Source organism: Lotus japonicus, chromosome 2 (assembly GCF_012489685.1).
Source record: "Lotus japonicus ecotype B-129 chromosome 2, LjGifu_v1.2".
Taxonomy (NCBI): domain Eukaryota; kingdom Viridiplantae; phylum Streptophyta; class Magnoliopsida; order Fabales; family Fabaceae; genus Lotus; species Lotus japonicus.
This window is the reverse complement of record NC_080042.1, coordinates 63,359,271-63,382,309: the sequence shown is the minus strand read 5'-3', so window position 1 is coordinate 63,382,309 and position 23,039 is coordinate 63,359,271. Positions and strand designations below refer to the sequence as shown.

The 23,039-nt window shown below is 34.3% G+C and overlaps 1 protein-coding gene and 1 long non-coding RNA gene across 2 annotated transcripts; both read right to left on the bottom strand.

Moving 5' to 3' along the window:
* Positions 1-4,600: 4,600 nt before the first annotated feature.
* On the bottom strand, positions 4,601-6,308 carry LOC130735541 (uncharacterized). The gene is made up of 3 exons (XR_009018493.1): positions 5,587-6,308; positions 5,306-5,471; positions 4,601-5,046 (listed from the first exon to the last, which is right to left on the bottom strand). It is a non-coding gene; the product is annotated as an uncharacterized LOC130735541 (long non-coding RNA).
* A 3,451-nt stretch (positions 6,309-9,759) lies between these two features.
* Positions 9,760-17,883, bottom strand: LOC130738800 (mitogen-activated protein kinase 9-like). Its single transcript, XM_057590955.1, has 11 exons — positions 17,514-17,883; positions 15,295-15,703; positions 15,097-15,224; positions 14,875-14,934; positions 14,217-14,366; positions 13,790-13,945; positions 13,522-13,659; positions 13,360-13,433; positions 12,415-12,516; positions 11,723-11,948; positions 9,760-10,105 (listed from the first exon to the last, which is right to left on the bottom strand). Exons 1-11 carry the CDS (start codon positions 17,736-17,738, stop codon positions 10,025-10,027), a joined length of 1,749 nt encoding a protein of 582 aa, XP_057446938.1. The 5' UTR covers positions 17,739-17,883; the 3' UTR covers positions 9,760-10,024.
* Positions 17,884-23,039: the final 5,156 nt, after the last annotated feature.

Genomic DNA, 23,039 nt, shown 5'->3' with positions numbered 1-23,039 from the left:
GATAATAATCATATCCTGTTGTTATCTGTTGTTTGTTGCACCAGCAGGATATGATAACACTATCATGTCTTCTATCCTATCCTGTCAATCATGTGTAAAAGTTATCCTGAGGGGGGAGCTAGGATAGAGCAGGATAGGATACCAGTTATATATTTTCTTTCAGTATCCTAACTCCAAATTAATTTATTTTAATATTATATAATTTATAATTTATAATAATATTAATTAATAAATATAAAAATATTAATTTAACTAAAATAAAAAATAAATAAAATTATTATTCATAAATAGTAAAAATAGACTACTCACTTACAAATATTGATTTATTAATAATAATAGACTAATTTAATATTTTCATCTCCTATTATTTAAAAATTATTTATCTACTTATATAATAATTTAAATATAAAGTATTTTTGAAATAATAATATTTTTAATTTAGTTAATTTTTATTGTTTATCACGTGTCACAACTAAGTGAAAAACATTGATTACAAATATTGATTTTTTAATAGTAATAGATTAATTTTTTATTTTCATCTCCTATTATTTAAAACTACTTATCTACTTATATAATAATTTATAATTCAAATATAAATTACTTTTGAAATAATAATATTCTTAATTTAGTTAACTTTTATTGTTAATTATCACGTGTCACAACTAAGTGAAAATCAATCGGTTAACTGCATAATTTTATTTAAAATATAGGGTATCTTCAAAACAATAAAATAGGCTAATTAATAAAATTTAAATTAATTTTATTTATTTTAAAATATAGACTAATTCATGAAAATGTAAAGAAATTAAATTTAATAGAATGATCAATTTTAAATGTATTTTTTATTCTAATATAAATCTGATACATTTTTCCTTATCATATCCTATCATTATCATGTGCACCTCAAACACAGGATATGATAAGAGTCTATCCTGCTCTTATCCTATCCTGTAGATATCATGTTCACATATCATATCCTATCATATCCTATCCTGACCACCAAACGGGCCCTTAGATATAAAACTCATGCGTTGCACGGGTGTTTTCACAATTTTATCAACATTATATAAAATTTATTATAGTTTAAATAAAAATATGAAGTATATATTAAATATTTTTTACTTATAAATTATAATAAAATAATAATTATTGTGTCAAAACATTATGAGTATTAGAGTTTTCTTTGTGTAAATAATTAATACTATTCAAATTTAATAATTAGCATTGAAATAATTTTAACAATTTAAAAATGTATTTATTTAATCATACAATAAATTATAATATATTTTTATTATAATTTAGCCTTAATTATTTTTCTCTATTATACTTCTTTAAGTTGATCCTTTTTACTAATATATAATATATCAAAATTTATATTGGAATAAATTTCTGAAAAAAATACATACACGTCATACTTTTTTGACATTCACGTCATACTTAATAATGTTAATTTTAAAAATATTTTTATAAATTATTTATTAATAAATTATTGCGGCATTTTATAATTTAAAAACTATTTTCTAATTTTTTATTAGTAAAATTAATTAATTTTAATTATAAATAATGTTTCCATATAAAAATATTATTTAATAAAATTTTATTCTAAATATCATCTTGTGTTACTCTATACACTTTTTAATGTATATAAAAAGATTATTCTAAAAGACTTAAATAATTATAGTATATCAATTTTTTATGTATGTAAAATTATTTTATAAAATAACACAAAACAACATTATAATCTATATTAAACAACACATGTAACTATTAAAAAAAATTCAAAGTATATCTTTACGAAAAGCATTTAATCATTGACTATTTATGATATTTCATATATTTATTTTATATAAAATATATTACTCTATATAAATTAATTTTTTTTCTCAACTTGAGGTCAATAATTAATATTTTAACTACATATGTTTAAATTTTTATCACATTATATTTAACTTTTACTTAAATGTATAGGAAATTTTATAATTAATATATATATAATTATAAAAATGAAGATAAATAAGTTTATAAATATATTATTTAATGTTGGTAGTTGAATAGTTTTTGACATTACAATTTATTCAGTTTTAATTTTATTATTTGATATATTTATTGCAAATGAAATTCTTTATTTTTACTGTATTTTAATGTAGAGGTAGGAATTACTTGATGTATTTAATGCAAAAAACTCAAGTCTCCTTTACATATATATATATAGAAGATTAAGGAAAAAAATTCTCTCAAGGGGCGACTGCCCCATTTCTATGACATTTGGGTCTGTCCCTGCACCCAAGGCTAGGTAAGCCCAAGCGAAACTAGTTCCTAAGCATCCGCTAAGAGGAGAGGATCAAGATCATTCGGGGGTTCTAAAACTAGAAGGAAGTTTCTCACCTGTTGAGCTCCAACTTTGGCCAAGCACATATTGGACAAGAGTAAGCCTACTCGCCTTGTTGAGAAATTTGTTTTTTCAAGAGAAAACCCTAAAATTAATATTGTCAACTATAAATTGGAAATCCCTCTTAATCGCTCTCTTATTTAAAATAGGAAAATCAAGGTACTTACCTATATCATAAGAGAATTGCACGCCCGTAACGTTGATAACTCACTCCTTCATGACAATGCTGAGATTTTTCTAACCATAGCTCTAGATTTAGCCGCATTAACCTTAAGACTTGAAGCTTTGAAAAAGATAGTCAAAATCTATTTTACCATGGTATCATGATCCTCTGAGGCTGGCACGAGTTATGATATATACACATCTCTCCACTTCTTTTCCACCTTCATTATATTTCTATCTATTTATCTTTTCTTTATCAATTAAATCACCTATCACATCTTTACTTTCTCTCTCCTTTCTTCCTATCTCTCTCTTTCTCTACCTTTCCACACCTCATTTTTTAGGTGTGAAGATATAATTATTCTCTGAGGCTTGAGTAAATAGGAGTCGCGCATCAGCAAACAAAAGATGAGAGTTGAACCTCCAAGCCAACCACTTTAAGCGAGCTCAATCTCTCCATACAAAGAACAAAGCAATGAGGGGATAGGGGGTATCCCTTTCTCAAGCCTCTTTTGGGGCTGAAGGCTGGGAGTCTATCTCCATTGTTTCAAACTAAAGTCTCACAATACATTATTAGACTAATACACATTCAGGGAAACCAAATTCCAACAACGTCGTCTCCAAGAAACACCAATCCAATCGGACATAAGTTTTCTCTGAATCAAAGTTATAAATCAAGTTTCTGTCTCGCCTGTTCGATCTCATTATAGACTGGACCACCTCCTAAAGCACAATGGCATTATTTGTATTGTGTCTATATACGATTCATTAATGACCATATAATATAGTCTTGGTTTGTTTAAATTTGGAATTAGTCAATTTTTAACTCGAAAGCGATGGATAAAGATATTGGTTATAGACTTATAGATGATTGAAATTCGTTAATTATTGCTCTTGATTATCCATAATCATAAAATGCATTAAGAAAGTGAATATATACTTCTGTTTGCGTGTAGCATACTCTAGAAAGTTGGCCTAAATGTCAATTACTCAAAATTTACATCAGTAGTAAAAAATAAATGAACAAATGGTAATTTTAAGGGCTCGTTTGGTACGTTGTATTGTATAAGGTTTAATAGTGTTAGGTCAAATTGTATTAGATCTAATATGATAAGACCTAATAAAAATTTGATATTATGCATCGTTTGGTGATACACTATCTAACTTATCATATTATTTAAATTGATACAATAATGTGTTTGGTGGATGGTAGTTGTGGTAGAGAGTGGTGGTGGTGACGGCAGTGGTGGAGGTGGTAGTGGTGGTCGTGGAGGGTGGTTTAGGCGATTGTGAGGGGGTGGCGGAGTTTGTTGTGGTAGTAGTGGTGACGGTGACAATGTTGTATAGGGTGGTGATGGCTGGAATGTGCCAACGAAGGTGTAATACAAAAGTTTAAGGATAATTTTTTTAAAAAAGCAAAAACTTTTTTTTAGATAGAATGGTTGATAGTACAAATAGCACCCAACAAAGTGAGCAAAACCCCCCAATAATACATAGAAAAACCTACAAAAAAATTAGGATGAGTTAAATTACTACCCAATAATTCATTGGACAAAAGACATTAGAATTAAATTGCTTAGGTGCACCCAAAAGTAAAACTTCAGAAACCCAACACCTAATAAGCATCTCCCCTGCACAAATTGCACGATAAACCTCAAACAACATCCACAAGGACCTATACCCGAATCAAGCACCAAACGACCAACTAGAAGAGGCATCCGTCGAGGACTTAGATGCGGTGAAAAACAGCCACTAACCCGAAAAAATAGAGGCTAACAGAATTTTCAGGAGTGTCGAAAGCTATTATAGATTTTGGTATAAAAAAGTAAAAACCATATTGAATCAAAATAATTATTACTATTTTATATCAAAAGTCAAAAAGAAGAAAATTACTATTCGAAATTCAATTGCGTAATTATAATTTTTTTAATTATTATTAACTTTGCAACTATTCATAAATAAAAAATTAAATATATTTATGAATTTTATTAATTAAATATATTTTTTCTCATATCCTAAATATATATTTAATTACAAAATAACACGTTAGTTTCAATACTGCATATATAACTGGAATTTTTTAAACCGAAACCAACAAAACTACTGTAGCAACATGAGCAAAAGAACATTGTGCTATAGATTGTGGCTACGAATAGGGAGAAAATGCTGAACCCTCGTCTCCCTGAGGAATTGATAGAGGAAATTTTGTTGAGGTTGTCCGTGAAATCTCTTATACGCTTCAAGTGTGTTTGTAAGTCATTGCTCCCTTCATATCAACTTAGACATAGAAGCATCACTTCTTGATCGTTCTTCAGTATCTAGTATTCGCGTGAATTTATAATTTTTGCCGAGGTTTTCCACTTGTTAATGGAGCTCCTCCATATTTACTTCTGTGGGTTTGACATCAAATTCAGCCAATTAATGAGCACAATAGACATATTTAGGTAGTGGGTGTGGCGGTAGAGACAACCCTATATCCATACTGAAAGTTGCCTCTGAAACAAAAATCAAAGGAAGAAAAATAAATAATGAGAAGCAACCTTGGGGATATAAATGTACACATCAAATCAATTTGGTCAGTTATTATGGATGAGCAATTTTGTATCGAACGTAAAGTGTTAAATCTGTGACAATGTTAGTTGGTTAATTGAACATGTAAGGATATGCATCCTGAAAAAGAGATTATTAGGAAACTAACTAAAATAAGGTTGTGAGAAATAAACTTGATTAATTGCAATTCGATGAAGGTCTTACCACAATCACAATATTGGCTGATATCCGTGAAATTAATTAAAGAAATCACATTCGTTGTAGGACAACGTGTATAGATACAGAACCATACACAAGTCATCCTTCTATGGCTTTATCAAACTCAGGAAATGAGACAGCACAATAATCTTGAGCAAGAGATCAAAAGAACCTAATCAAAGAAAAGTAGTTGAAATGAATAAATGATAAAAACAATGAGTGGAACAACAAAAATATATGATGAACAGATAAAATTGGCTAATTTAAATGTCAGAGAAGATAAGTACTTAAATCAAGGAAGGCATTGCAAAATGTTGTTTATTAGTGATGTCTCTACGATCTCAGGGATGGAATTGAGAGTTGAATGAATCTATTTAGTGTTGTGATGTGTTTGTGAGTGCACACCAAGAATTTAAAGAGAAAGAGAGAAAGAGAGAGAGTACCATGTGAGGAAATGGTGGATTGAATATTGAATAGTGTGGAGACAGTTACAGTCATGGTGTTGATCGGGTCCATGATTCATTAATGACCATATATATTGTTATTTAGATTTAGAATTAGTCAATCTTTAACTCGAAAATGATGGATAGTGGTATGGTTATATTCACTTTCATAAAATTATTTATTAATAAAGAAATTTGAGAACAAACTCTCATTCAGTAAAACGGGTAAATGGTCACATTGATCCCTAAATGTTCCCACCGACTTCAAAATCGTCCCTGGAAGAATTTTATTAGGCTCGCGGTCCCCAAATGTGGCAAAAATCAGTCATATTAGTCCCTGACGTTAAAAACCTCTAACGGACGTTAATCCAATTAATAAAAGTCAACATTATCTTTCTAAGTTTCTTTCACTTTAGTCCCTTTCTTCTTTCTTTCATCATCTTCATCCCCCTTCTTCCATCATCTTCACCAAAAACTCCTCCCCTTCTTCATCAACCCATTATGAAACAAAAATAATAAAAAATCAAATAGAATTAAAAACCCAGAACCTTCTATCATCCTCTCTTCTTCTTCATTATCCATCTTCTTCTTCATCATAACAACTCTCAAACTCTCACACAAAATTATTTAAATCCATAAATCAATAAAAATCTTCAAACCCAGATCTTTATTGATTTATGGATTTAAATAATTTTGTGTGAGAGTTTGAGAGTTGTTATGATGAAGAAGAAGATGGATAATGAAGAAGAAGAGAGGATGATAGAAGGTTCTGGGTTTTTAATTCTATTTGATTTTTTATTATTTTTGTTTCATAATGGGTTGATGAAGAAGGGGAGGAGTTTTTGGTGAAGATGATGGAAGAAGGGGGATGAAGATGATGAAAGAAAGAAGAAAGGGACTAAAGTGAAAGAAACTTAGAAAGATAATGTTGACTTTTATTAATTGGATTAACGTCCGTTAGAGGTTTTTAACGTCAGGGACTAATATGACTGATTTTTGCCACATTTGGGGACCGCGAGCCTAATAAAATTCTTCCAGGGACGATTTTGAAGTCGGTGGGAACATTTAGGGATCAATGTGACCATTTACCCTGAGTAAAACCGTAAAAGTAATAATCCTGTCTCCAATTATATATCTCAATCTGAACAATATTTAAAAAAGAACTTTAATATTCTCACACCTCTGTTTTTTTTACATATCATTTAATTTTCGCATATTTTTTTTCATATCTCTCTCATCTATTCTATAACATCACTTATCATATCACACATTTCTCTGTCATCTATTTCTATATCTCTCTAGAAGTAGAGAGGTGTGTAAGCACCATTTTCCAATTAGAAGCATAATCACTGAGTCACTGAGATACTCTTGCAACCAAAGTACTGATCAATTGAGGATAGTTGGAGAATGGAAAATTTCCTCACAATATCTCTTACATCGAACAACTTAAAAAATCATCACCTCTCTTTCCACTCTTTTCTTCCTTTCTCTTTTTCCTTTCACTTTCTTTCCTCTTACTTTTTCCTTTTACAACCAAACACAACCTAAGAGATGGGAATAAGTTGCTCACAATATTATTTGTCCAAATTAAACACTCTCCCACTCATGTGGATGAGGTTTGGTTTGACCAGTTACCATTCTGTATCTAATAATATAAATTTATTTCAAAACCCAAATCAGTAACAACATTAGAAATATCAAACATGGCATACAAGTTATAAAACTAAAATTACAAGACAAATATTTACACACCAAACACAAATGCTTCCAAAATTCTATTTTAAATTTTATATCATTGTTAACTTTGTAAGTTTGAACCAAATAGTAAAGAAAATGCTTTTATATATATCTTAGGCTCCCTATTTTTATGATCCTCCTATATTTAAAAAGAAAGATATATACAATTAAACTACAAAAGGAAGCAAACAATTAACACCGTCCATTTGTCTTGCTACCAAATCATGTATCTTGATTCACTGAGCACCTTTACTACCATCTTAATATTCCATAAGTTTTGTACTCTATTAGCATTCTCTATACTTCAAATAAAAATATAAAATGACTTTCACGTTCATCCTTATGACCTTATCCTTTTTACGCCAACCCTCCATAATGTCCCATCCTTTTGTATATGAACAGCTCATGCTTCCCGAGGGTTTCATTCTTCTTCATTTGCTTTGTCCCTTTTCTAGGCCCTCATCATGGGCTTCTGCAATTTGCCATTTTACTGATAAGATCCTTTTGAGGTGCAGTGTACACAAATGAGAAGAATCTTCCCACTTTTGGGTTGTGGCAGTTAGCCCATTTTTTTGTGTTTCCCTATCAGTGGAGTGATATTAACTCTCTCTTTTTAACACTCTTTATTATTTCGATTAAAATTCATGTATATCTCATTAAATTAAAAGTGGAGCCTATATTTTTAATGCATGTTACATGAATTCTAACCAATAAAAAGATGAGTGTTGTAAAAAAATGATACTATCATTTTTCTTCCCTACCAACTACCAAGGCATGAGTAGAATAGTCTAGTAATAGGTCCTGTTTCGTGCAATCTTTGGCTTTAGCAAGTGCTCTTTTTTTTGGTCGAAAGCAAGTGCTCAAAGTGCTTCAATATTGTACCACACATTGCTCTACTTTTTTTTGGGTACATTGCAAGAAAACACATGGCTCTACGTCAAGCAACCTCATTTTAAATGGAAAACTGTTCCTTTCCATGCTTGTTACATCCCTAAACAAAAACTTAGACAAGAAAAGTATTTTCATTTTTTTTATATATTTTTTCTTTCCTTCCATTTTGTATTCTTTGTTTTCCCTTTTTTTCCTAATGATAAAAAAATTAATAAAAAAAACTGTAATCGCATGAACAAAAATTAAGTAAAATAAAAATAAAAATTTTAAATTAGATCAAAATTTAATTGAAATGGAGACGAATGAAATTTGGTGCTGACACTATTGAGCATGCACGGCATGTGCCAGCTTCCGTTTTCTTACTTTTTTTTTCCAAAGTGGAATAATGATTACTTTCTGTAGTTATTAAAATAAAAATCCACTAGAAACTCTTTAAATTAATAATGTTAGGACCGGAGAAATTTATTAATTTAGAGAGTTATTAATTTATTGATGCTTTAATAATTATAAATTTAAAGAGCTTTTAAGTAATTATACTGTACATACAAAACAAAAATGCAACTTTATGATACAATACAAAAAATATAACACCTGAGCTATTTGATGTAATAAAAAAAGTTAGAGATGAGCTCCAAATAGACTTAAACTTTAAAGGAAAACATCCAACTATTGAATCATATTTCAATAGAGTGTAATATATTTTTTCAATTTCTATGAATTATTAATTTATGATTTTTTTGGGACCGAAAATTATAAAGGGATCTCCCGAAAAATTATTATCTTATTATTTTATCGAATTTTTCAATTTTTTACATTGGCCCAAGTCAGGACCGGACAAATTTATTATTTGAGTTTATTAATTTACCGAGTATTAACTTAAAGAGTTTCTACTGTAAAGGGACCAAGGACAAACACAAATAGCATACCATTTACCGATCCTGCCTTGAAAGGCATCCAAAATATGCATGCCAACAGTTTCAGCAAGTCTTGCATCTACCAAAAGATGTATAACAATATGTATGCAAAGCAAGAAATTTTCTGCTCATAATTCTCATGGTAAGAAAGCAATGCATCTGGGTCCGTCCGCACCTGCTGTTTAAGGATGAATATTAAGTACTACTACCTCCGTCTATATTTAATACTACCTCCGTCTATATTTAACTGTCTAGAGAGGAAAAAAAAAAACACATATTAAAGAGTGCAATTAATTTTGTTGATTTTCTTAAAAGTATTAGTTATTTTCCTATTTTACCCTATAGAATTTGTTTTATCTTTCTTCATTTATTGCTCATACAAGGGTATTGTTAGAAAAAACATCATTTAATGTTCTCTTTAGACGCTAAGTGGATAGATATATAGGAACACATTTTTTTTCTTGAATGTAGACAGTTAATAAGGAACGGAGGTAGTAACTAATATACATCTTGATGCAATAATGAGCAATATTACACAAATTATATATACTTACATGACGTGCTGTGGTAACACAAAATGGGGTAGTCCATAACATCGGAATCCTACAGTTAGCTTCTCCACAAAAGTGGTAGGGTTTCTAAGTAGCAACCCATTTTGTCTTTGAGGAATTGAAAGGGGCATAGGATTGAATTAAGTCTTCTAAATCCTAATCAAAATTATGAATCAAAGCTTGAACTAACTAAGAATGGAGAGCAGCATTAGCAACCTTCTGTGTCAACTCATCCACTGTCTCATCATTGACCTCTGGAATTGGCTCCTCCTGTGGAAAAAGTAATACCATCAACATAATCAGGAGAGAAAACTACTCAAACAAAATTGAGAATAAAGAAATATGGTGGAAATAGATGTTTATGTTGTACTCTAACAAACACATGAAATATGCCAGACAGACCCAAATTTTGAAAGGCAAAAAAAGGCAGAAATTTGAAAAGGCTAATTAGTCAGGTTTCACACAATTTTCAATACAAGATATAATACATACTCCAATAGTCTGTTAGCAAATCTTAGTTAGTTAAGGGAGTTAGTTAGGGTGTTAGTGGTTTAGTCAGTTGAGAGAGTTAGTTCAGGTAAGGGTGCGTTAGATTTAAAATCATTCAGAGGCTGTTACCCAACAGCTAAGCTTTTGGGATAATCGGTTGTTTGACAGGGTGGGAGTACTATAAATAAGAGTTAGCATCTTTTGGATCATTTGTAAATTGGGAATTAGTAGAGTCCAGGTTCTCTCGAATAACCTGGGAGATACTTCAAAAATATCAGTGTTTTCTTTCTTCTTCTTGGCTGGTTTCTATCAATTTAACCTGGGAGGTGCTATGTTTGTGGTAGTGGATCATTAAACTAAATATGTTCACTTATTTTCTGAGTCGTCCTTTTACTGCTATAGAAAAAGCCTCGTCTTAGAGAAGATTGGTGCAGTGGCCTACAAGCTTCAATTACCGGAACATGGTAAATCGCATCCAGTTTTCAAATGTGTCCCTCTTGAAGAAAGTGGTAGGTCCTAATGTCAAGGTTCACCCTTTGCCTGCTTGCTTAAATGGGTGCAGCCTGAAGATGTTGTGGAAGTCAGGCTCAGTTCAAAGGGAGTTGTTGAACCCCTTATCAAGTGGCAGGATCTCCCGGAGTGGGAAAGCACCTGGGAAGATGCTAGGAAACTACAAGAGGTTTTTCCTTGGTTCCACCTAGAGGACAAGGTGAGCCTTTCAGGGGCGGGCATTGATAGAATCAATATTAGGCCTCCTATCACTAAGGTGTACCGTAGGAAAAACAGGACAGGAGAGGGTGATTTGGGCCAGGCCAGCTAATCTCTGGGTGTTGGGTCGGTTGCTGGACCCAGTAGTTAGGGGGAGGTTTCTGCTATTCTGATAGTAGTTAGAAGGGGCAGCTGTTAGTTAGGAAGTTGTAACAGCTGGAAGTTACCTTCCCTGAAAAATAGGGAAGTTAGTTAGTAGTTATGATTCATTCAGAAATTGGATCAGTCTTGGGAGAGTTCTAGCCTCTCGAATGCTAGAGACTTGTAACCTCTCATTCATACTTCAATAAGAGAGTTCTTTCTCAGTTGTTCTTTCAATTCTTCTTGTTCATCTGGTCCAGTTTCTACCATGTTAGCATGTTTGGATCAGCATATTTTTTCTCATAATCAATTCTGACACCAGAAGTTCCTAAGAGAAGCTTCTCAGAAGCAATTGTAAAAAAATTTAAAAAATAAAAAAATAAAAAATCTAAACATGCACTGAGATGGGTGATGAAACTAGACACTGTAACCTTAGTTGGTAGAAGAAGGAAACCATAATCAACTATTGGATATAATAATGATTTGCTCTCCACCTAGTACTATTCTATTTTACCCAACACAGACACACTTGACAGGAGAGTAAAATACCTCTGGATCTTTATTTTGTTTCACATTTATACATTTTGAACCGCTAATGCTGGCACTCTTCAACAAGCTACGTATGCTGAAGCCTTGCGTGGAGGGTCCTTTTTGCGCATCTGTGTTACTAGAATCCGTCACATCAGACACTGGAGGACTCGGAAGATTTGACCCAGTTGGCTTTTCCAAATCATCATTTTGATTATTGTCATCCTTGGGAGCAGGAACACGCTCTCTGAAAAAAGTAAAACAGAAATAGTAAATGCACGACTCTCAAAACATAGGTTGGAGACAAAGATTTAAAGGCATACATGCCAGGCTCTATTAAGATTGTAGAGACTAACAATCTTGGTCAAATTTTAAAACCCATGATGGCAATAAAAGTATGGACAAAACTTAGGTACAAGTTCCATGTGTGCAGATTTTAATGTTGTCCACTTAGAACACGACAGCAGACTGAAAAGGGAAGTTCAAGAAATTATCACAATTAAGTTAGTGGGTAGCTGAACCTTTTATTGGTCAACACTGTCAACCAATAAAAAACTTAACACAAACAGCACCTAAAAAACTGCCCCTAGGTTTTATCCTAAAAATATATATAGATGAAATAAACCCCCAAAAGAACACAACAGAAAGGCTTTTTTTTTGCACAGGTTCACCAAGCTTGAATCCAGAAATTGCTGTTTATAATCAAAACCTACCTAGGTAACGAGGCATGCTGTCTCAGCATTGGAGAGCCTCGCTCACCTTTGCCATAATGCTCCTCAAGATGTGCAAACTGTCGCTTGAACCGATCAACCCCACTGCGGAACAAGATAACAAAGTTACTACAACCCCAACTGTGCAACAGTTTTAAAGCACATTGCAGAGTTCTTAGATTGCAATCAAAACACAGACAACAAACCAAAAAACGCTTGTTAAGAGTCAAAACATTAACCTTACAACTTTACAAGAAACGTAAACACAAACTGATACTAAGAAGGATTTGAATTTTTAATGATATAGAAAATTAGAGATGCGTGCACATGTTTTGCTAATTGAGGCTCTAGTTATGTACATGAATTTGCAAAGAAAAAGGAAATGTGCTGTAAAAACTTGGTGCAACAACAATAAATGCCTATAAGGGATCCTGACGATGGTCGAAACATTACGAAAGGACATGCCTAGAGCATGTCGTCCAAGCACATCTGCTTTTACTTATATGCAGCAAGACATCAGTTATCAAGTGTATATGGTGTTCAGGTACAGAGGTTCAAATAATCCTAATCTGGCCACACATATATGCCATTTTGAGATCATCATAATATAATCGTGAATTATGAAACCCAGACCGAAAATCATTGGGATGAGGTATAAGATCCTGCTAAGACATGAGGTCTCTAAGAGAAGAGTAATTTAAAAAATCCATAAACCCATTTATCAGATCAAATAATCTTAAGATAGAAGGCATAATTATAAATAGCCTCGCAACATATGCTAGAAATGAAGTTTGAGCACGCTGTAAAGTGGGAAAAAAAGTATTTCAATTAAGAATAACAGAACCAAAGTCAAAATAAGAACTTAGATTATACTAGCTTTCAAGTATCTTAAAAGCAATTGTGTTAGAGAAATGGATAGACTGGAGTTCTCAGTATTAACAGGTCTACCTCGGATACATGAAGCTTGTTTGATCTCCACCCTGAAGATACTCTTGGAGCATTTGGGGATGATACTCTAAAATCTATATGGCACAAACTTTTAACTAATTATTATTCGCAGAGAGGAGAAAACAATAAATGAAAACAAGTCATTGAAATGAATGGCCATACCTCTCGATAAATCAACTCTCTAATATCATCTTTCGTACATTTTCTTCTCTCAAAATCAAACTCAAGTTTCGAAATGGGTTGAGTAGACGGTTCACGGTCCACATTTGCTAAACCATGGAAGTAAGGATCGGATAGTGCCTGTAATCACAAGCATAACAAAGAATTAGGAACCTGGTAAACAACACTAACTGCATAACTATCTTACATACATTTTATTGATATATTCAACAAAATTTCACTTTTGGTATTGATCTAGGTAAAGATAGACCTCTTCAGCTGTTGGACGATCTTTAGGATCAAATGCAATTAATCTCTCCAGCAAATGAAGGGCCAACGGATCTGCATGTGGAAATTTTTTGGTGAATGGAAGTGGTTGCTTTTTTCGCATGCTGCTAAGGTACCTTCTAGCCTTCTCATTTCGAATCTGTAAAATTATAGGCAACATGACATGGGAGAGTAAGGAAGGTCTTAATTCATGGATTGTAGACAGTCTAAAAATGTATTGCTCTACCTGAGACATTTAATACAGCAAATCATAAGGTAGATCTTGAAAACATAAGATATGAAGTACTTTAAAACAGGAAAAATATATTATAATTAATAATTTGCTATCATTAGTCATCAGACTCATTCCAACATCTCACAAGCTTGTTTATTGATATTAACAATGATAAACTAGATTTGGATAAACTAACCCTCAAAATGGATTCAGGAGGGGGAGTACCAAGCAAATCAGTAATGAGATCCAATTGGTGCACCACATTTTTCCCAGGAAACAATGGCTTGCCACTAAGCATTTCTGCAAATATGCATCCAATGCTCCAAGTATCAATTGCGGGAGTATACTGCAAAAGACAAGAATTTAAACTAAACATACAAACTTAAATTCTTTTATACTAAACTTCTTGGCATGATTGAAGAGGTAACTAGTGCATAAAAGGCTTCCCCAAAAGGATAATCAAGAAGCAACTAAAACAGAATAAGACATATACCATATGTAGCAATTCATATAATCATATTTCACAAAATATACACAGGAAACAAAAGGAGGTTTAAGAAAGAAGATTAACATAAATCACAATTTATTTAGACATAGGTCACAACTACCAATTCTTGTGTTCTTTCATTCACTAGTGGTATGGCAAGAACAAGACAGTTAGCATATTAAATTCATAATTTATTTCCACGTAGAAAGTAGTATGCATGCATATCAAGTTAATTTTCCGAATTGAAGTGTATAACGAGAGAAGAGGACTTAAAGTCTGTATCACATAAACTAGGCATAGTTGGAATTGGAGCAATACATGATACGAAGTATAGAAAAAGGGAGACGCGAGATGAAAAGAAGCTTACTTTTGAGAAAAAAGAACCACATAGTTCAGGTGCACGGTACCACCTAGTTGCAACATAGTCCTTCGTAAGAGTAGGTAAAATGTGTCAGCCAGATGTTTAGTAGGATAATTTGTGGAACATAAAGAATGAATTTGATTGCAATTTCCTGCTGAATATCTTAAAAGGAAGAACAGGATAGATAATTGCAACTGAATGCCATAGCATGCACAATAGAATACTTACAGTCCAGAATATTGCTGATGGAGCATCATTAAATGAGACTCGAGCAAGCCCAAAATCACATATTTTTAGCTTGCAATCAGCATTAGCTAGAATATTTTTTGGCTTCAAGTCCCGATGAAACACATTTGCTGCAATAAAAATATTATTTTAGCTTAATATCACTATTGGCAAAAGCCAAGGACTTCGTCACAAGGATACCTGTATGTATATATTTCAAGCCCCGAAGAAGTTGGTACAAGAAAAATTGGTAGTGCTCAGGAGTAAGATCATCATTTGCCTTAATAACTTGATGAAGGTCAGACTCCATCAACTCAAACACGACATAAACATCCTTGAACTCTCTTCGTGAAGGCGGAAGCATTATATGCTTAATTTCTACTATATCAGGATGTTTGAGCAAACGAAGAAGCTTAACTTCTCTAAGGATCCGAGTGGCATCTGATACATGCTCAAAAACATCATGGATTTTCTTAATCGCAACCTTTTCCCCAGTACGAGTGTCGACGGCAGAAACCACAACACCATAACTTCCTTTTCCAACCACTTCATGAACCTGGTACCGACTTGCTTCTCCATACTCAGTAAAAAACTCTGCCTCTGGAGCACCCTGTTGGATAAACAGAAATGGTTATGTAGAGATAGACAAATGACATGTAAAGATGATTTGAGGACCACAACTTAATTTTATCTTCTCAATTGAGTTTTGACCCACTTCAAATCCTACAGTATCAGATGTATGAAGCATCACAAAACAAAATGGTAATATATATGAGACAGTCAACAGGAGAAAATATTGCCAATTCACATATACTAACAATGCCATGAAGGACTTCTTCATATTGTACTCCATTTGTGATAGAACATCAAAATCAAACTATAGAAACTTCAGAACACATACTACTGCTTTAAGAGAAGCCAAGGGTGGCATGGGAATAAATCAAACTCATTTTCGTTCCTAACTTTATTTTCTATTTCTAAGAAAAAAGAGGAAGAAAAGCTAAGCATGATAAGGCTAAATACTCAGGGGCGGAGCCACCGTGGGGGGGCAGTGGTGTTGCGACCCCCCGAGATTTTATAAAGTGAAATATTGAATGTACTAGTACCGTCATTCTATACCATATGTGAAAAAGTTTTTGTAAGTGAACAAATATTAGTGTATTTAATATTAGATAAATAATAAATCAACAAAAACTAAACTAGCCCCTTCTCTCACTGTCTAGCCCACCAGTTAACCATGCCTCCGCAACCCAGCCCATAACCTTTCTTTTCTCCTCACCAACAAGCTGAACTCTCTGTTAAGAGCTTACCAGACCAACAACATACTCTTCACACTCACTACTTTTGGCTGTTCATTATTACCACCCCATCATGAACCCAAACCCAGCTTTCTGCAATCCAAACTCAGAAACTGCAAAAGGGGCATTTATTTTATGGTCATTTTCCTTCATTCTCTTCTCCGATGCTTCTTTCTTCTCCAACAAGGCAATCTTAAGCAAGTTACTAACATGCAAAGTTTTTCTGCAAGTCTACCAACAGCACCCTTTATTCCTTTGATTGGCACAAACCCTCTCCCCCTAACTTTCTTTGACAAAAGTTTCATCCTTTGCTCTGACTAATCCCTATATTACTCTGGATAAGAAATCCTTCATTGTGGTGAGACATTCCAGATCCTTTAACACCAACCCATTCCTCTCTTCTCTCTCAACTCTTTCTTTCAAATCTTCCACTTCTTTCCCCACCCCTCCATCTTCTCTTCATTCCGAAACGAATTCAAAGCAAGGAATGAACTTTATCAGGATTCAAAGTAAGGAACTTTAACAGATAGTAAAGGTCTCTAATTCCAAATGTCTCATATCAGAGTCAATTTTGGCTATTGCACTAAAAAAAAGTTCTTATATGCATTCCGCCGATGGCCCCCCTAAAGCTAGAATCTTCCCTCCACCACTATAAATACTTATGGCTGTATGCTACTTCGTAGTTCCTTTCTCGCCATCACTAGGAAGAAGCACCAAATAAAATCAAATTGCAATCTCTACACTCAAAACTTTCTGGTATTTCACTATTTCCTATTCTTTTGAATAATCCAGACAAAACATACACCAGATTTTATGGGATGCCAAAAATAGCTTGATGCCATGATTCAAAAATATAAAAAAAACCACACAAGTCAAAATCAAACTACCCAAACAGACATAACCCTATTGATAAATCATTAAACAAAACAAGAATCAAACAAACAAACACCAAAAACTGGTTGGATAAAAATATTGAAACTTGATCAACACCCAAATTATCTGAACTAGAAAACAAGCAACGTTACATCACAAAGGTCAAATCCGAGAATAAAATTTTGATATAAAACCCAAAAGGCTATATCATCATCAACAAATCACAAAACGGATCCCAAAGTTTTGAACCTTTTTGGGACGATCCATGGAAGAAGGTACGAAATTGGATTGAGCAGGCACTTTGAGAGGATTCAAGGAAGAAGGGTCGATGTTGTTGTTGGCAATGTGAACGCTGTTGGCATTGGTTCCGACATCATCATCGTTATGATCAACAACTACGTTAGAGTTAATAGAAGTAGTACGACGATTGAAGAATCGACGAATGCCATCCGTGAATGTTCCTACACCACCCATATATACTGCTTCCTCCTCAATCTTCGCCTATCCAATCCACCATTGCTTCTCTTCCCTCCCTTTTCCCTTTCTTTTTCTAGTTCTCTTTTATCTCTCTCAAATAGTACTTGATATTTTTCTACTTTTTGTGAGACAAGGTTGAAGAGAAGAAAAAAAACATTCCAATTATATTTATACTATCGTTTTCACTTTAGGCTAAACCTAATTTGCCTTTATTCTATTTTGTTACCTAATTTGCCTTTACCAATAATTCGATTTTCATTTGGAAATTTTGTATTTACAAATCTAACTATTAATGTATTTGGTATTGTCTAATCTAATGTGATTCACTGGAAAAAATGAACCATAGTGGTTCACTTGAACCAAAATCGTTCAGAATCGTTGAATATAAAGCTAAAATGCATAATAATTCAGGTTCAAAACAAGAAAATTTCGTTTTTCCTTATGGCATAGACTTCACGATGCATTGCATGGTAATTCTAATAGATCTAAGGGTCACCTAGTTATATCTACAGCGTGTGCGAGGTGCTCAGGCTCCATGGAGGGTGCTTTGAATAGCTTGCGGGATTGGCATCATTCCTTAAAGCTTTGGAAGTGTGTGCGAGCTAGAGCCTAGTTGAATTTCTTGAACCATAACTTTGACAATTGGGTTTATGTACACGTGGTTTATACTCATAGCGACTAATTTGTGACAGGTCTTTGGGCCGGGGTGCTTAAAAGTGGAGGAATAATTTCGTCTTGGATGGGGATCGATGGAGCGCTACAGAAGCTTGGAGACGCATTTGCCATGACCTTGATGACATGCTGAGGTATCTAGACCCCAGTCTTCAAGATGTTGGTGGTGCGGTTTTGAGCTACAGGTGGAGGGCCCCTCCCAAGGATCACGTCAAGCTTAATGTGAATCGGAGGAACCGTGATGATAATAGTCCTTGCATGGGTTTTAGGTGTGTGTTGGGTGATGAAGCTAGCTCTTGGATGTTGGGGATGATTAGGCAAGAGTTAGGGGGTTAGTCTTTCACGCTGGAGGCTCGAGCGTTGTTCCATGGTCTCTACCTAGCTTGGAAGAGGCACTACAGGAAAATGGTGTGTGAAACTAACTGTAGAAATATGGTTGATGCTTTTGATGAGGCGAATTATGAGCATATCTTAGAAATTTTAGGGTACATCAAGCACCTTCTTAGGGGGATTGGTTGGTCTCCATTCAGTGAATTCCGAGATAGTGAAAAAAAAACATTGTTGACTAGTTGGCTAAGTTTGGTGCTGGCCTTAACAATGCTTGTAGGTTGGAGCTTGTTATTTCGGACTATGAGCTTAAAACTCTCCTATTGTGAGATTCTTTGCCAGCTCCTTAATTTTGCTTTCCTTATAGTTATTTTCTAATGTATCAAAAAAATACAGGAAAAAATAACTATAATGACAAAAAATAATCCTTTAATTTTTTCATTCATCCAAATATCTCCATCTTCCTTTCATGGTTGCATAGCCCTCCCCCACTCTTACTCCACCAACTTCGTTGCTCTTCATGTTGCATCTTGTTGCCCATTCAGCGCTCTTAACCCTTTGTCGTCGGCTTCTTCTGTCCTTTCCGCGTGAGATTCCGAGCAAAGAGCAAGAAAAGCTTAGCAAAACATAAACAAGTTCTAAAATTTGACATAGAAAGAAGGTGCTTCTTCATTCTCTTCTCCGATGCTTCTTTCTTCTCCAACAAGGCTGAGCATCGGGCGAGTACGGTCGGATTCAGGCCCATTTTGGCCCAACCAACCAAAACCGACCTGTATTTATATTGGCTCATTCCCGACCGTTTACAACTACGGGTCTGTCGGGTCCGGGTAACTCGGGTAGCCGGTTTTTTCAGGTGGTTTGAAACAGGTTGGGCCAAGAGCTGGCCTTTTTTAAAAAACGTGTTTTTTGCAACAAAAAAAAACACAGTTTTTCCATAAAAGAGATTTTTTAAACATCAGAAGTTTAATGGGCCTATAACTTTTGACATCCTTTGAAATCCAGTTAGAGTTATCAATTTATTTTGGGACTATGTTGGCTTTATTTTTGAAATCTTATTCAGTATACTAAAAAATCAATTGCATATTAAGCAAAAAAAATGCCTAATTAGCTTCTTAAACACAAAATCTAAATGTATGCAACAATTTTGATCTTAAATCACATAAATAAATTTCGAATAAAAAATGTTTGAACTATTTTACAAGTTGCAACAAGCATAACACATTGTTCAATTTTTGGCTTCAAGCTCTTTTCAAACTTGCATGGCAAGATATTTTTCTCTTCTTTGTTTCTACACAGAAAAAGAACAAAAAGGAATACTAGTGAGATAAAGTAAAATAAGATCAATCCCATTGTGAATAATGAGTACACAAATGAACAGAGAACAAAAGGGAACTTTTATCTAAGAACAAACTCAAACAAATTCAGCTTATAGATCAAGCTAGTCAAGCTCATATCACACAATAACATACAAACACAGACAGATCTATCATTTCCACGAATTTAAAGTGAAACAATAATGTCAAAAACACAAACAAAACTAATGAGAAGAAAAACCCAGTAGATCGAACAAAGTAACAAATGAGATCGAAATAAAAACAAGTAACAAGACCAAGTATGTGCATATACATGCAAGCTTTTTGCTTCTCAGGGACTTCAACAATGAAAATAGAAGGACTAAGAAGAAAAAAATATAAGAGCAAGAAAACAAAGAATAAGTCAAGGCTTAGATAATGAAACAAAAATAGTAAAATAACGGTTCAACACTCATATCTCATGGAATCAAAACTGACCTTAACAGTGAAGGACCAAAAAGGCTTCAACGGATACGGAGCAAAGTTTCGATGGTGCAGCCGTGCAGGTGAGACAAGGCGACGACGGTTCAACATGGAGTAGTCGACGACGTCACGGTGGGAGGGCTTGAGAGAGTTGAAGGTTGTGAGAGGGTTTGAGAAATGAGTGGCAGCGGCGTTAAGATCTGAAACTGGAGTTAAGAGGCACCACATAACTATATATATGATCAATTGATAAGTTAGGGTTGGGTAATTGGGTCTGGGCCGGTTAGGGTTAAGGAGAAAGGTAAATAAGTGACAACAATTATTTTTTTTGGTCAAATTTCTCTTACTGGGCTGGCTGGATGGGCCTCAACATAAATTTGTTATATCTAGTTTGGTCGGGCCCGGTCACCAACGGATTTCATTTTCATGGACCTATCTCGCCCGTGGAAAACCATATGGGACCGAACCAATGACCTGTAGACCCGCGAACCTGTGTTGGATCGCACGTGTGCATTGGGTTGGGCTCAGGTAAGCCGATTCCGGTTCGGGCTGGTTTTTTTTAGCAAGCCTAAACTAGGGTATCAAAGGAGCTGGAATGCATAGCATGGACAATAATACCCAAGGAAACTGAACCATGAATGCATGCGAGAATCAAGGCGATATTGCAGGTTTGGCAGTTACGAATATTGATTGTCCTGCAAAGGCTCATGTTGAATGGTTGGTTGTGGATAAGAGGGGGCGAAATTTGAGAAATAATAAATGATAATTAAATGAGCCTTTATATCTCGCAATAAATTCAAAGGAGTAAATCAAGAAGTCAAAGATTATAGCTTCAATAGAGGTGACGAAAGAGGAGACAATTACTAGGGTATCAAAGGAGTTGCAGGTTGCAATGCATAACATGAACAAGAATACCCAGGGAAACCGAACCATGAATGCATGCGAGAATCAAGGCGAGATTGCAGGTTTCGCAGTTACAAATATTGATTGTCCTGCAAAGGCTCATGGTGAATGGTTAGTTGTGGATAAGAAGGGGAGAAATTTGAGAAATAATAAACGGTAATTAAATGAGCATTTATCTCGCAATAACTTCAAAGGAGTAAATCACGGAGTGACTAAAGGGGCTGCACTTAATACATTAGAAACTAGGAAAGGAAAGAAGCAAGAAAATACGTTTCCAAAAGCTCATATGTTTATATTAATGGAAAGGCTTAAATATATTTTTAGTCCCTCTAAATTTAGGGTTCTTTGGTTTAGGTCCATATAAACTACTTTTTTGGAAAACACCCCTAAATATATTTTTAGTCCCTCTAAATTTAGGGTTCTTAAGGTTTCAACCCCTACTGTTACCTTCCGTTCATTATCTACTGAATCACCTAACAGATGCTGACATGGCATGATTTTAGGGGCACCATTCGATCCTGGCGTCGGGAGTAGTGATGCCACCACCCTCGCAAGTCTAGTTAATGAACTTGTTCGGGTCCTTGCTTCATATCCTATTTTATGGATAATACACGATTAAATATCATTGTTTGGAATATTCGTGGAGGAGTAGGAGCTCGAGGTCAGAGACGGGTGAGGGACCTTATTTGTTAATTTCTATTGTCTATTGTAGTAGTAGAAACACATTTCAGATTTGATGGAGTATAATCATTTTGGAGAGGAATGGGTTATGAGTTGTGTAGTAAATATGAGGCGTTGGGCCATAGAGGGGGTATCTGGGTCTTAGCTCTTGTCTCCAGGAGGTTCTGAATATAGTTGATGGATGTTCACCCCCAAATTGTTTCAGTGACGACTTGCTGTGGAGTTAGAAATTGGGTTTGTTCCTTTGTCTATTGTAGTCCAATCCAACACGCATAGAAGAGTTATGGTCTTATTTATTGAACCTAAGGTAGAGTATTGTGGAACCTTGGTTAGTGCTGGGGGATTTCAATGAAACTTGGTCACCTTCTGAGGTGGATGGTGGAGATTTTTTTAGCAACTGAGCTCAACGAATGCTGCAAGTCATGGGAGATTGTGATTTAATTGACTTGGGTGCGGCGGGGAGTAAATTTACATGGGAAAGAAGACAAAATGGCAAACGAGTGATAGCAAAACACTTAGACAAGGCCATATGAGATATTTCTTGGTGTTACTTCTCTTCGGAGGCTTATATTGAGCATCTGCCAAGATTATATTCATATCATTGTTCTCTCTTTTGACGTCTGAAGCAGATCTAGGGGACTGTTGCAACCGTCCCTTTCATATTCAAGTTACCTGGGAAACTCATCCGTCCTTTGATGCGGTGGTATGCGACACTTGGCAAAACCCCCCTAGACTCTTTCGTGGCGAAGCTAGGAAACATTCAGGAGACAATAACCATGTTTAACAAAGATATATTTGGGTGTATTTTTAGGATAAAGAAAAAAGTAGAGAGACAGCTTCAAGGAGTTGACTTGGAGTTAGAGTGGCGCAAGACATAATCTATATTGTAGCTAGAGAAAGCACTAAGGGAGAGTATGAGGAGATCCTTTTACAGGAAGAT

Coding starts and splice junctions, on each gene's coding strand:
- LOC130738800 (XM_057590955.1), bottom strand. CDS start 17,738: ATGGGTGGTGTAGGAACATTCACGGATGGCATTCGTCGATTCTTCAAT. Junction 13,434..13,521: donor GAGAGTTGATTTATCGAGAG/GTATGGCCATTC, acceptor TGTGCCATATAG/ATTTTAGAGTATCATCCCCA. Junction 10,106..11,722: donor AACAAAATAAAGATCCAGAG/GTATTTTACTCT, acceptor CTTTTTCCACAG/GAGGAGCCAATTCCAGAGGT.